We start from the raw sequence: 15,172 nt of genomic DNA, 5'->3' as shown, positions 1-15,172 counted from the left end.
CAAAGCATAAAGAAGAAAGAGGAAAAAAAAAAAAGAAGAAAGAGGGTAGTAGTGTAAGGAGACTTATAAGAAACTCAGCATGGTCATTGCAGAATATTTAGGGTGACAGTCGTGCCTCCATTATTTCCATGTTAGAAGAATCTAGGAGTAACAATGTGATTGGGTGAGGGGCTACAGACTTTGGCTGAAGTTGTATTGTATGGCCAGCACAGTTTTTACATAGATATTTCTCTATTAGAATATTTTGTGGGGTTGCTGATGAAGATCATGGAGGAAAAAAAAAACAACTTTCCTTAACAGTATCACAAGAGGAGAAATGGTGTATGTGAGAAAAAAGGTAACTGAAGGGGTTTGGATAAGCCTACGTGATGGATTGATTCAGTGTTTTTGTTGATGTTACTATTTCCATTTTCTCTTATTTTGACCTAAATTCTGAAAAATGGTGTCCTTCACCTGGGACCTTTCTTGAACAGAAAGAAAAGGAGATGTTCTTCCTTCACCTTTATATATATATGGAAATATACTTTTAATATTACTATATTACAAAAAGTAAATATAATTATATATCACATATATATGTCATGTTGGAACCATTACTTTGAGGCACTTAACAGATTTTTATCAACTTTAATTCTAATGACAACTTGACAAATAAGTATCACTTTTTCCTACTTTTCCATTTGAGACTTAAAAATTGAACAAATTACCAAAGTTATATCTGGGTTAAATGATATGGTGATGTATTTATGTAATCTTCTAAATAGAGGCCATCTTCATCAGAAAACAGATTCAAAATTTGCCTTAATGAAGGCATCTTGATACTCCTACACTGAAACGTAATTCCTCCTAAATCTTATCTGGCACTTCCCATAAGAACTCTTGGAACATTAGTAGCCTTGACTGTGCTGCTGTGTAGATCTAAGATGTTTTGGATTTCTTAAAGCCTTATATCTATCACTAATACAAATAATATTAATACAATATCTCTGCCCTTTCTTATTCCTATAAGTGTTCGAGCACTTGTCTCATGCATCCCACCTGGGCTGGTGACCTGTTTCACCATAGATAATATACATGCTGTTCTTTCGCAACATCCCACCCTCACCTTCTCCCACAGAGTTCAAAAGTCTGTTCTGTACTTCAGTGTCTCTTTTTCTGTTTTGCATAAAGGGTTGTCGTTACCATCTTTCTAAATTCCATATATATGTGTTAGTATGCTGTAATGTTCTTTATCTTTCTGGCTTACTTCACTCTGTATAATGGGCTCCAGTTTCATCCATCTCATTAGGACTGGTTCAAATGAATTCTTTTTAATGGCTGAGTAATATTCCATGGTGTATATGTACCACAGCTTCCTTATCCATTTGTCTGCTGATGGGCATCAAGGTTGCTTCCATGTCCTGGCTATTATAAACAGTGCTGCGATGAACATTGGGGTGCACGTGTCTCTTTCAGATCTGGTTTCCTCAGTGTGTATGCCCAGAAGACCCAGAGGAATCGGGTGGAGAGGGAGGTGGGAGGGGGGATCGGGATGGGGAATACATGTAAATCTATTGCTGATTCATGTCAATGTATGACAAAACCCACTGAAAAAATAAATAAATTAATTAATTTAAAAAAAAAGTGTTCCAAGAGTCAAGCACATTGCTTCAGGATCTTGAGATGAAATCATCCTGGATTTAGACTGAGCCCTAAATCCAATGACTGAGGTCCTCGTAAAAGAGACACAGAGGAGAAGCCGCGTAAAGGCAGAGGCGAAGGGCCTTCCCTGGTGGTCCAGCGGCTAAGACTCTGTGCTCCAGCATAGGGGGCCCGGGTTCGATCCCTGGGCAGGGATCTAGATCCCACATGCTGCAACTGAGTTTGCATACTGCAACTAAAGATCCCGCACTACAACTAAGACGTGGTGCAGCCAAAAAATTAAATCAATATTAAAAAAAATACAGAAACAGAGACAGGAGAGATGTGGCCACAAGCTAAGGGGCACCAGGCACCCCTAGAAGCTGGAAGGATCCTCCTCTATAGCCATGGGATGGAACATGAGCCTACCAACACCTTTATCTCAGACTTCTGGCCTCCAGACTGTGAGAGAATCCATTTTGTTTGTTTTAAGCTACCAAGTTTGTGGTAATTTGGTTTGGCAGCACTAGGAAACTGATGCAGTATGTCTGTACTTCTATATTAAACATGTGATTTTTTGTGTTCCCCTGGGGGCAGGAGAAGGGGACGACAGAGGATGAGATGGCTGGATGGCATCACCCGACTCAATGGGCATGAGTTTGAGTAAACTCTGGGAGTTGGTGATGGACAGGGAGGCCTGGCGTGCTGTGATTCACGGGGTCGCAAAGAGTCGGACACAACTGAGCAACTGAACTGAACTGAACTGAATCCCTCCAAAAATGAATCTGCAACCCCTTGAGGGTGGTGTGGCCCCTGTTAAAAATGCTCTTGAGACTTTTAAACAAACAAACAAAAAAACCAAGAGTCAAGCACAATACTGGAAGTGAACATGTGCTGAAAATCTCTATCATAAATGTAAACTTTCCTGAGTCATGTCCTTTTCTAAGCCATGAAGGTGAGTGACATGGACACAAAGAAATGGGAAATGATTCAGCTATGACTGAATTCTTCCTGGTGGGGCTTTCTCAATACCCAGCACTCCAGTTTTGTCTTTTCATGCTCTGCCTCATCATGTACACGATCATCTTCCTGGAAATAGCCTCATTATCATCAGCATACTGGATTCTTGCCTCCACACTCCCATGTATTTCTTCCTTGGAAACCTCTCATTCTTAGACATCTGTTAAATGTCATCCATCCCCCCCAATGCTCATTATATTTAGGTCTGAGAGAAAATCCATCTCTTTCATTGGCTGTGCTCTGAAGATGGTTGTCTCTCTTGGGTTATGTTCCACTGAGTGTGTCCTCCTGGCTGTGATGGCATATGATTGATATGTGGCCATTTTCAACCCCCTAAGGTACCCCATCATCATGAACAGGGTGCTGTATGTGCACATGGATACATGATCTTGGATCATAGGTTGTCTGACTTCTCTATCACAAATAATTATAACAATGATATTGCCTTTCTGTGGTAATAATATCATTGATCATATGACCTGTGAGATCTTGGCCCTTCTTAAACTCATCTGTTCAGATATTACCATCAATGTGATTATCATGACAGTGACAAATATTGTTATACTGGTGATTCCTATACTATTAATTTTCATCTATGTTTTCATCCTCTCTTCCATCCTGAGAATTAATTCTGCTGAAGGGAGAAAAAAAGTCTTTTCTATACTGTCCAACCCACCTGAGTATGGTCATCTTGTTCTATGGTTCAGCCCTTTTTATGTACATGAAGCCCAAGTCAAAGGACACAAACACTTCTGATGAGATCACTGGACTGTCTTATGGAGTGGTAACCCCAATGTTGAACCCCATCATCTACATCTTGAGAAATAAGCAGGTGAAAGAACCTGTGAAGAAAGTCCTGAGTCAACACTTGCATCTATGGAAAATGTGAAAGGACATGAGGCATATTATATCCCCAGTATGGGACCAGATCAGGTCTTCTGTATTCTGAGATGAAGTCATAGAACCTGGTGCCAAGAAAACTTACCAGCTTATAAGTCCAAAAACGAGACTCCCATTCTTTTAAACACAGAATGTTCATGTAAACCTTCTGATCACTGTCTTGTTGGGAGAGCTTTTAGTTGTTTTCAGCTCAGGCAATTGGGCCCATATAAAGCACATGGCTTTTCTCTTCTCTCTTTTCCTTTCTCCTCTCTCTTTTCCCTATTTCCTCCTACTTCTTATTCTTTCCCCTCCTCCATCTACATTCTTCCTCTCCCTTTTTTCCAGGAATGTTTACACTTCCCTAGTTTCTGGTTTTCATTTGGTGGCTCAGTGGTAAAGAATCCACCGGCCAAAGCAGGAGACACAGGTTTGATCCCTTGGTCAGAAAGATCCCCTGGAGAAGGAAAATAGCTGCCCACTCCAGTATTCTTGCCTGGGAAGTCCCATGGACAGAGAAGCCTGATGAGCTACAGTCCATGGGGTCACAAAAGAGTTGGACACAACTTAGCAACTAAACAACAACAACTTTTCTAAAATTTTCCATCATTCCTCTCTGATAATCTTTCATGCCTGTGTATTGCTTAAGCTTGCAATAGCACACTTTGCCCACAAATAATAGACTAAACCAGAAAAAGTTATTACAAATTATTGACTATATTCCTTATACTGTATACATCCCTATGACTTGTTTATTTTATAACTTGTCCTTTATACTTCTTAATGGTTGTTGCTACTCTTATCACCAGGAATATCCTATTGAAGTCATTCTTATCTAATATAATATTGACTTCAAAAAAAGAACAGATATAACATCTCATAAATATCCACATTCAAAAGACCACTATGTTTAAAACCTTTGCTTAGGCTTACAAATAATGTAAATGGACTATGATAAGTAAGAAAAATAAACCAATATTAAATATTATTGCTCTTGGTATCTATTAGCCATTAACTTCACACAGGTCCTCTTAAGTCCATTTTCCTATTTAGTTCCTGGTCTGCTATAAGATTGATAGTATCTATTTACTTCCTTCTTCCATAAGAATACACACTTCTCTCAATAAAAATGAATGGATACCTAACTCAAAGTGCACTCCTAAACAGGATTCTTCCCAAAATGGTGAGTGAGTGAGCTCCCCCTCAAAACTAGCTGCAGCTTCTATACTCTTACAACCACAGGAAAGAAATTGAGGAAGTTTTAAAGGACCAGTGCATCTTCACCAGCAATGATTTAGAAATACTGGAGTCTAACCCACAAGCACCTTGAGTGACATGTACCATTTGTGAAAATGCATCAAACACGATCCTAGTTTTGTTTTCCTATAACTTATTCTCTGCACAGCAACTAGAGTGTTGTTTCTAGAAAAGTATATACTGAAGTTCTAGAACACACAAGATTAACCTGTGATATTTTAAAAATCGGAATAGTGGTTGCCAATGTGGGAGAGTGGATAAAGCAAGAATCAACTGGGTCAGAACATGAAGGAAATTTTCTGAGGCTATTTTTATGTTCTGTATTTTAACAGAAATTTGAGTGACACAGGTGTGCATTTGTTAAAACTATTAATATTATGTTAAGATTTGTGACTTTAATGTATGTAAATTTTAAATTAAAAGAAAAAACTGTGAACAAATATAACTTTAAACTCTAGTTAATAATATATATGCTGAAGTATTTAAGGGAAAGGGTAATAATTCCCACAGATTATTTTGAAATGCGTCAAAAATCACATGGATTAATTGGAGGGACAGAGAGAGGAACAGACACACAGCATGAGACAGGCAAATCTAGTCAATATTTGTGGCACAATCTACTTGGTGAGTGTAAAATATTCCTCAGTGTAAAATATTTCAATTTTACTTCATGTTTGAAATTGTCCATAATATGTATGGTATTGGGAAAAAATTATACAAAAACTGTCAGGAATACAGATCTTGACTAAATGTTGTATAAATGAATAAAGCAAAGGCAGAAATTGGATCAAATATACTGCCATTGTAAACTCTTTTAATTAATTTAGGAAAAAGTTCCACTATTCTAAAAAGGCAAACTTTTTAACAGGTTATTTACAACGCTTACAAGAGAGAAATTAAAAATAAATGTTAATGGTCCCAGTGAAACTTAATTTACTACAGTGAACTCTTGTTAGGGTTCAGTTGCTATTCCTGGGGGATGGTGTAAGGGGAGGAGAAAGAAAAGAAATATATCAGAAGACTTACCAGAATTAGATTAAAGGTAATAAGGAAAAGGAAAACAGCAAACTTTTTTGGCATGATGTGTTGTTTGCCATATTCCTTCATGTGCTCTTCAGTAATTTTGATTCCCCAGGAATATCAGATTGTACAGACCTTAGCAAGAGAAAGATCATTATTTCTACAGCATTTATTCTGCAATTCCACAAAATTTTACATGCCACTACTATATATTCACATGATAATCACTTAATAATGCTGCTATTCTTAAAGCAATCAATTTACATAATCATTCATATTTCCCAGAAACTTTTTGGTCTAGAACTTGACTAAAAAATTAAGAAATTGATGTTCATTCAAACACTGCAAATTGAGTAAACTATTTCTTTTCTATGCTATTAATTTTCCTACAACAGATGTGACACAAACAATGATTATAAATGTGAAGGCACTATAGGTTAAAGACAACATACATTAATAGTGGCTGTATTATAATAATGATTCAGGTGATTAGAGAATGTAAGTGTTAATATGTATGCTGAAAGATGGTGGCTCAGGAAGGTAAAAAAAAATCTGCCTGCAGGGCGGGAGACCTGGGTTGGATCCCTTGGTTGGGAAGATCCTCTGAAGGAGGGCATGGCAACCCACTCCAGTATTCTTACCTGAAGAATCCCCATGGACAGAGGAGCCTGGTGGGCTGCAGTCCCTGGGGTCGCAAAGAGTTGGACACAACTGAGTGACTAAGCACGCACACAATACACAATATTATATAAAAATGGAGAATGAGACATTACTTGATATGATGAACAATATTGGTACTAGTAATAAAAGGACTATTAAAAATAAATCTTATGCTTCTGATCAAAAGGTTTGAATTTCAAAGCATTTTGAAAGATAAGTATACAACTCAAAACTGAAGAACAAACGAAACAAACTATTGAAGTAAATCAATCAACAATTACATGACAAAGTCTGTGTATCACACTGATCCTGTTTCAGATGGAAATAGTGTCTTGATAGGAAATAAATGCACACAGACTTGGATATCTATGTGTTTAATGTCAGATTTTTTTCATACAGTAGTGTAAAGTTCAAGAACATAAGCCACCCTCACCCACCCTTCCCAACTTTCTGGCATAGGAAAAGAGACAAATATCAAAATAATTATATAAAGGCACAAGGCAAAACAGACTTTAAAAATCCTTGTGCTCTATATTTCTTAGCTTTGGGCTAGGCTAGGATAATTTATCACATTTTAAAACTAGTTGTCTTACTCTAATCGTGAAATCATCTGAAGTCAAGAGAATGATTTGCAGAAGTTTAAAGTGTGTGCAACCCCAATGTTCATCGCAGCACTGTTTATAATAGCCAGGACATGGAAGCAACCTAGATGCCCATCAGCAGACGAATGGATAAGGAAGCTGTGGTACATATATACCATGGAATATTACTCAGCCATTAAAAAGAATTCATTTGAATCAGTTCTAATGAGATGGATGGAACTGGAGCCCATTATACAGAGTGAAGTAAGCCAGAAAGATAAAGACCATTACAGTATACTAACACATATATTTGGAATTTAGAAAGATGGTAAAGATAACCCAATATGCAAAACAGAAAAAGGGACACAGATGTACAGAACAGACTTTTGGACTCTGTGGGAGAAAGCGAGGGTGGGATGTTTTGAGAGAACAGCATCGAAACATGTATATTATCTAGGGTGAAACAGATCACCAGCCCAGGTTGGATGCATGAGACAAGTGCTCGGGCCTGGTGCACTGGGAAGACCCAGAGGGATCGGGTAGAGAGGGAGGTGGGAGGGGGGATCGGGATGGGGAATACATGTAAATCCATGGCTGATTCATGTCAATGTATGACAAAAACCACTACAATATTGTAAAGTAATTAGCCTCCAACTAATAAAAATAAATGGAAAAAAAATAATAACAAAGTGTGTGCAAAACTGCATTGTTTCAATACATATGCACAGCATTAGCATTTGTCTTAAAGCTCTTCTCAAAGATATCAAATTATGAAATACAGACTTACTTTCTTCTTTTTATACTGTAAAGAAGAGAATAGATAATCCCTTGAATAAGTTCTAAGTATAGATGCTACAGAATATACTTTCCTCTGTTTTTTTGAACATAAAATACAGTTTAAGGTTTTACAGTATGATTTGGCTGGCACATTTAAATTTCAAAATCTAAAATTTGTAAAAAGTAGTTTTGATCAATGTTTGTAGAATATGTAATAATGTTCATAATAAAGGAAAGGTGATTACATAATAACATAATAAATGCATAAAATGAAAGTGAAATCACTCAGTCATGTCCGACTTTTTGCAACCCCATAGATCATACAGTCCATGGAATTCTCCAGACCAGAATACTAGAGTGGGTAGCTGTTCCCTTCACCAGGGGATCTTCCCAACCCAGGTATTGAACCCAAGTCTCCTATATTGCAGGTGGATTTTTTACCAGCTGAGCCACCAGGGAAGCCCATAATAAATGCATAAGCATGTTTATAATTAAACATAATGTAATAGCAAAATGAGGGTCTAAAAGGGTCCACAAAAGTTCATCTAAGAAATGTCATGATGCTTTCCACATAGAATATTTATAGCAGTTTTTTAAAAAATGAAACAGTCTGTTCTTAATAATGAATGATCTCATTATATTTTAATATCATATAATATCATATAGCATTTATTTTTCTCAAATGCTTCAAAATTAAGAAGAGAGTAAAATGAAATCTGTACATGCACCCAAATGTTTATAGCAGCACTACTTACAATAGGCAAGACATGGAAGCAACCTCAATGTTCATGGAGAGATAAGCAGATAAAGAAGATGTGGCATGTGCCCACACACACACACACACACACACACACACACACACACACACAGAGGAATACTACTCAGCCATAAAAAAGAATGAAATAATGCCATTTACAGCAACATGGATGGACCCAGAGATTATCATACTGGGTGAAGTAAATCAGACAAAGACAGACAGATACCAGATGATATGAATTATATGTGGAATATAAAATATGACATGAATAAACTTATTTTAAAACAGAAACAGACTCACACACATAGAAAACAAACTTATGGTTACCAAAGGGCAAAGGGAGTAGGGGAGGGCTAAATTAGGAGTTTGGGATTAGCAGATATAAGCTCTTATACATAAAATAGGCAAATAACAAGGTCCTACAGTATAGCACATGGAATTATTTTCAATATCATGTAATAAACCATAGTGGGAAAAAAATTTTTAAATGACATCAATGAAAATAGAGGCCCAAAGTCAATGAAATAATATATTCAAATTGTTCAAGCAAAACCAAAAACCTAGAATTCTATACTAAATTTAACCATCTTTCAAGAGAAAAGACAAAATAAAGACATTTTTATTTAAAAAAAAAAACTAAAAGATTTTTCCATAAACACAGCTTTAGAAAGAAAGAAACTGTTTCTGAACAAAAGGAATAGAATTAAAAAGTAATAGTAAACAAAGAAATTAGTAAATATGTGAGTGGATCCAAACTGTCACTATATTAAATAGTAAGAGAGAGAATGCTCACAAATGAGGAACATAAAAACAAGATAAAAGTGAAACCTGAGATATAATGAGAGGGATTACAAATAAGAAATAAACATGTTAAGGTCCTTGGTACTACTTAAGATGATTGCTGAGATATTAGAAACTGCGTTAAGTCAAGCATCTTAAAAAATTATGGCAATCATACATGTATGTATATGTTTGTGTATGCAACTTTGTACTTAAGCTGTAAACAATGTTTTCAAATCCAATAAAATGTTTATAAAACTTATGCATTAGGAAAGAAAGTCTCAATAAACAGCTAACATGTAATATCATTCAAACCACAATCTATAGTCATAATGTAATATTAGGAATCAATATTGAAAAGAGAAACCCACAAAATGTCTTTTAAATATGGAAATTTTAAAACATATTTTATATGTTTAAAAAATGATGAAATTTCAATATATTTATTACTTAATAGGACTATCAAAATTGGTGGGATAAAAACATTTTATAATTTTAAATAAATATACTGGAAAATAAGAAAGATTGAAAATTAACACACTAACAATCCAACTCAAAGATTTATAAAAAGAAGAAATGAAAAAATCTAAAGACAGGTAAAGCCAAATCAGTAGTTTAAAATTTTAACCAGGCCCAACCCATTTCCCTAGGTACTTCTAATACACTTCCCAAAAACAGGTAACCCTTATCATATTCAAATTGTTTCATAAAATACAAAAAGGAATGGAAATCTCCCCCAACTCATTTCTATTAGCCTAAAATAACATTGAAATGGAAACTGAACAAGGACAATGTGAGAAAGGAAAACTTAAGAGCCAATCTCACTTACAAACATAGACAGAAAAACTCTATACAAAATAGTAGCAAACAGAATCTAACAACATTCAAAATAATAATATCTAACATCCAGGTAGGATTTATACCTGGAAGGTAAGACTAGTAAAGAAGTCTTAACTTTATAAAAATATGTTACTGCAATTCACCACAATATCAATTAAAGAATAAAAACAAATGATTTCAACAAATTCAGGAAAAGTGTTGATAAAATTTAATGGGCTTTCACAAATTTTTTCAAATTAAAAACTGAGCAAACTAAAAACAAGAAAATTTCTTTAACCTAATAAAGAATATTTATTAAAAAATTTATAACACGTTCCCAAAAAAAACAAAACAAAACAAAAATTTATAACAAGTTCCCTTAAAGTTCCAAACAAACTCAACATTGCACAGAAATCCTACCCAGTTAGAGAGAGAGAGAGAGAAGAAAAGGAGAAAGAGAGGAAGCAAAGAAGGAAAGAAAGAAAAATTGGAAGGAAGAGGGAAACAAGGGCAGGAGAGAGGGGAGGAAGAATGAAAGGAAAGAGGGTATGAATATTGGAAAGCAAGAAACAAAATTTTCATTATTTTATGAAAATAAAGTTGTCTCACTAGAAAAAAATCTATAAAAGGAAAATCTTAAAATTTAAATTAATAAGAAAATCTAGCAAGGCTGCTAAATACATGATCAACATACAAAGTTCAATAGTGTTCTGTGCAGCAGTTACATACAACTGGTTAGAAAATGCACTTTGAAAAGCATCTAACAATACCAACAAAACTAAAGTTTTCACAAATAAATCTATGAAAGCTATATAAGAAATTTTTGAAGAAAAGTATTACTCTTCATTAAAACACATATAAGCTTCCTTATCCATTCGTCTGCTGATGGGCATCTAGGTTGCTTCCATGTCCTGGCTATTATAAACAGTGCTGTGATGAACACTGGGGTGCACGTGTCTCTTTCAGATCTGGTTTCTTCAGTGTGTATGCCCAGAAGTGGGATTGGTGGGTCATATGGCAGTTCTAATTCCAGTTTTTTAAGAAATCTCCACACTGTTCTCCATAGTGGCTGTACTAGTTTGCATTCCCACCAACAGTGTAAGAGGGTTCCCTTTTCTCCACACCCTCTCCAGCATTTATTGCTTGTAGACTTTTGGATAGCAGCCATCCTGACTGGCATGTAATGGTACCTCATTGTGGTTTTGATTTGCATTTCTCTGATAATGAGTGATGTTGAGCATCTTTTCAAGTGTTTGTTAGCCATCTGTATGTCTTCTTTGGAGAAATGCCTGTTTAGTTCTTTGGCCCATTTTTTGATTGGGTCATTTATTTTTCTGGAATTGAGCTACAGGAGTTGCTTGTATATTTTTGAGATTAATCCTTTGTCTGTTGCTTCATTTACTATTATTTTCTCCCAATCTGAGGGCTGTCTTTTCACCTTGCTTATAGTTTCCTTTGTTGTGCAAAAGCTTTTAAGTTTAATTAGGTCCCATTTCTTTATTTGTGCTTTTATTTCCAATATTCTGGGAGGTGGGTCATAGAGGATCCTGCTGTGATTTATGTCAGAGAGTGTTTTGCCTATGTTCTCCTCTAGGAGTTTTATAGTTTCTGGTCTTACATTTAGATCTTTAATCCATTTTGAGTTTATTTTTGTGTATGGTGTTAGAAAGTGTTCTAGTTTCATTCTTTTACAAGTGGTTGACCAGTTTTCCCAGCAACACTTGTTAAAGAGGTTGTCTTTTTTCCATTGTGTATTCTTGCCTCCTTTGTCGAAGATAAGGTGTCCACAGGTTCGTGGATTTATCTCTGGGCTTTCTATTCTGTTCCATTGATCTATATTTCTGTCTTTGTGTCAGTACCATACTGTCTTGATGACTGTGGTTTTGTAGTAGAGTCTGAAGTCAGGCAGGTTGATTCCTCCAGTTCCATTCTTGTTTCTCAAGATTACTTTGGCTATTCGAGGTTTTTTGTATTTCCATACAAATTGTGAAATTATTTGTTCTAGTTCTGTGAAAAATACCATTGGTAGCTTGATAGGGATTGCATTGAATTTATAGATTGCTTTGGGTAGTATAGCCATTTTCACAATATTGATTCTTCCAATCCATGAACACGGTATATTTCTCCATCTGTTTGTGTCCTCTTTGATTTCTTTCATCAGTGTTTTACAGTTTTCTATGTATAGGTTTTTTGTTTCATTAGGTAGATATACTCCTAAGTATTTTATTCTTTTTGTTGCAATGGTGAATGGTATTGTTTCCTTAATTTCTCTTTCTGTTTTCTCATTGTTAATGTATAGGAATGCAAGGGATTTCTGTGTGTTAATTTTATATCCTGCAACTTTACTATATTTGTTGATTAGCTTTAGTAATTTTCTGGTAGAGTCTTTAGGGTTTTCTATGTAGAGGATCATGTCATCTGTGAACAGCGAGAGTTTCACTTCTTCTTTTCCTATCTGGATTCCTTTTACTTCTTTTTCTGCTCTGATTGCTGTGGCCAAAACTTCCAAAACTATGTTGAATAGTAGTGGTGAGAGTGGGCACCCTTGTCTTGTTCCTGATTTCAGGGGAAATGCTTTCAATTTTTCACCATTGAGGGTAATGCTTGCTGTAGGTTTGTCATATATAGCTTTTATTATTACTCAGCCATTAAAAAGAATTCATTTGAATCAGTTCTAATGAGATGGATGAAATTGGAGCCCATTATACAGAGTGAAGTAAGCCAGAAAGATAAAGACCATTACAGTATACTAATGCATATATACGGAATTTAGAAAGATGGTAACAATAACCCTATATGCAAAACAGAAAAAGAGACACAGATGTACAGAACAGAATTTTGGACTCTGTGGGAGAAGGCGAGGGTGGGAGGTTTCGAGAGAACAGCATCGAAACATGTATATTATCTAGGATGAAACAGATCACCAGCCCAGGCTGGATGCATGAGACAAGTGCTCGGGCCTGGTGCACTGGGAAGACCCAGAGGAATCGGGTGGAGAGGGAGGTGGGAGGGGGGATAGGGATGGGGAATACATGTAAATCCATGGCTGATTCATGTCAATGTATGACAAAACCCACTACAATATTGTAAAGTAATTAGCCTCCAACTAATAAAAATAAATGAAAAAAAAAAACCACATATAAGAAAACCTCCCACAAATTAGGAGCTTTATTTTGTTCATGTTAAGAAATTTAAGAATAACTATGTCAATTCACCCCAAATTTCTCTATAAAGTTAGTATAATTTCAATCAAAATGAAATTGAGAATTTTGTTATTTTCTGAAGTTTACCCCTAAATTCAACTTGAATAGTAAAGATCAAGAATAGCCAAGACAATGTAAAAATAAAAACTATAAATTTACTGTATCGAATGTCAAGATGGATGACAAACCTACAATAATTCAGATAGCATAGCTTTAGTATAAGTAAAGAAAAATACATCAAAGAAGTAGGGTATTCAAAAATGGCCCGGACAAGGTGGAAGTTTATACCCTAAAAACATGGTATTTCTGTAGGGAATGAATGAAGTATTTAATAAATTATGCTTTAGTAATGGACTACTAATATCAAAGGGAAAAATAAAAATCAAATTAAACCTCCATCTCATACTGTGAGCAAAATACATTTGAGACAACTCAAATACCTAAACGCCAAAGCAAAACTGTAAAGTATTATAGGAAAATGTCTTCATATACAGGGATAGGAAAAGTATATCTCAAATGAGTTCAAAAAAGACACAAGAAACTCCTAAAACATAAGAAACGACTAATTAAAAAACATCTATATGGCAAAAATGCATCATTAAGAAGGTTTAAATACTAGCACAAATGGAAGATTATGTCAATAACAAATACACCAAAAGAGGATTAGTATGCAGACTGTTTCTTTCTTTACGTTATAAAATTACTAAGATAAACAACATAACAGAAAATAGGGCAAAGGATATAAACAGGGACCCAAAAGAAAAGAAAGTAACATGACCTACAAAAGTATGAGAAGATGCTTAATTCACATGAAATCAGAAAAATGTAAATTAAATTAACGAGATATTTCTCAGCTAAAAGATACAAAAATATTAAACACTTAACAAGAATTGTCAAGAATATGAAGAAAGAGGAAATCCTATTCACTGCCGGTAAGAGTATAAATCAATTTAAAAATCAACAAAAAAATACGAAATTGACTCACTAATTCCACTTACAGGTGTATGACCAAGGGGACCTGTACAGTTATTTATTGAAGCATTCTTTATAAAATAAGCATAAGGGAACACTTAAATACCAATATGGGAAAGAATAAATTACATATTCTATAACACTGGATTATGAGAGAGCAATTAAAATGGGTGAGCCATCTCCAAACTACTCATTCTGTTACCCCTTGGCAGTCACTTGGCTTCTTGGAGCTTCTTGTTTGCTGTTTTTGTTTTACCCTAGAAATGGAAAATCAACCTCACAAGGTGAAATGAAAAAGAATAATTAAGAAAGAAGTAAGTAAAAGACGTAATACAACAGCTCCTATGTAATATAAGGTACATTAGAATCTAATGTTCTCTTGTCTGTGAAATAGGTATCACCAACATTCTTTGAAAGAAAGAGTGACAGGTATACAACATAAGATTTGAGAATAATCAATGTTCATTAAAATCTCCTTAAAAACAAGAAAGGGAGCTAGATGGGAAAGAGGGCCAACCAAATGAGGGCCTAGCTCTCATTGGAAAGCTAATCACAAATGAGACTCTAGTCATATGAATCTACCAAGAGACCCCATGCCAAATCACTTACAGGCTCAGGATTACTATTCAAAGGAAAACACTATGAAACAGGAATTACACTGAAGCAGCCTGTAAAGTTATGACTTTTCACTATTTTTAGTTTTGTATGTGTATGTGTGTGTGTGCTGAATGGAAGCTTCTGAGACACCAAAGCAGTGGGGAAACTGGGAACCCTATTTCTTAATATTCAGCATCTATATAAGATGAAAATCATCTTGAATATGAAGC

General features: G+C 35.2%; 1 protein-coding gene across 1 annotated transcript; it reads left to right on the top strand.

Moving 5' to 3' along the window:
- The first annotated feature begins 2,598 nt into the window (after nt 1-2,598).
- LOC122709955 (olfactory receptor 13D1) lies at nt 2,599-3,529 on the top strand. The gene is given in 4 exon segments (XM_043927336.1): nt 2,599-2,707; nt 2,710-2,815; nt 2,817-3,303; nt 3,305-3,529. Coding segments are annotated over 4 exon segments (927 nt in total).
- Nucleotides 3,530-15,172: the final 11,643 nt, after the last annotated feature.

Source organism: Cervus elaphus, chromosome 16 (assembly GCF_910594005.1).
Source record: "Cervus elaphus chromosome 16, mCerEla1.1, whole genome shotgun sequence".
NCBI classification, from domain to species: Eukaryota; Metazoa; Chordata; class Mammalia; order Artiodactyla; family Cervidae; genus Cervus; species Cervus elaphus.
Note: the sequence above shows the minus strand (reverse complement) of the source record. Positions and strands in the feature narration are given on the sequence as shown.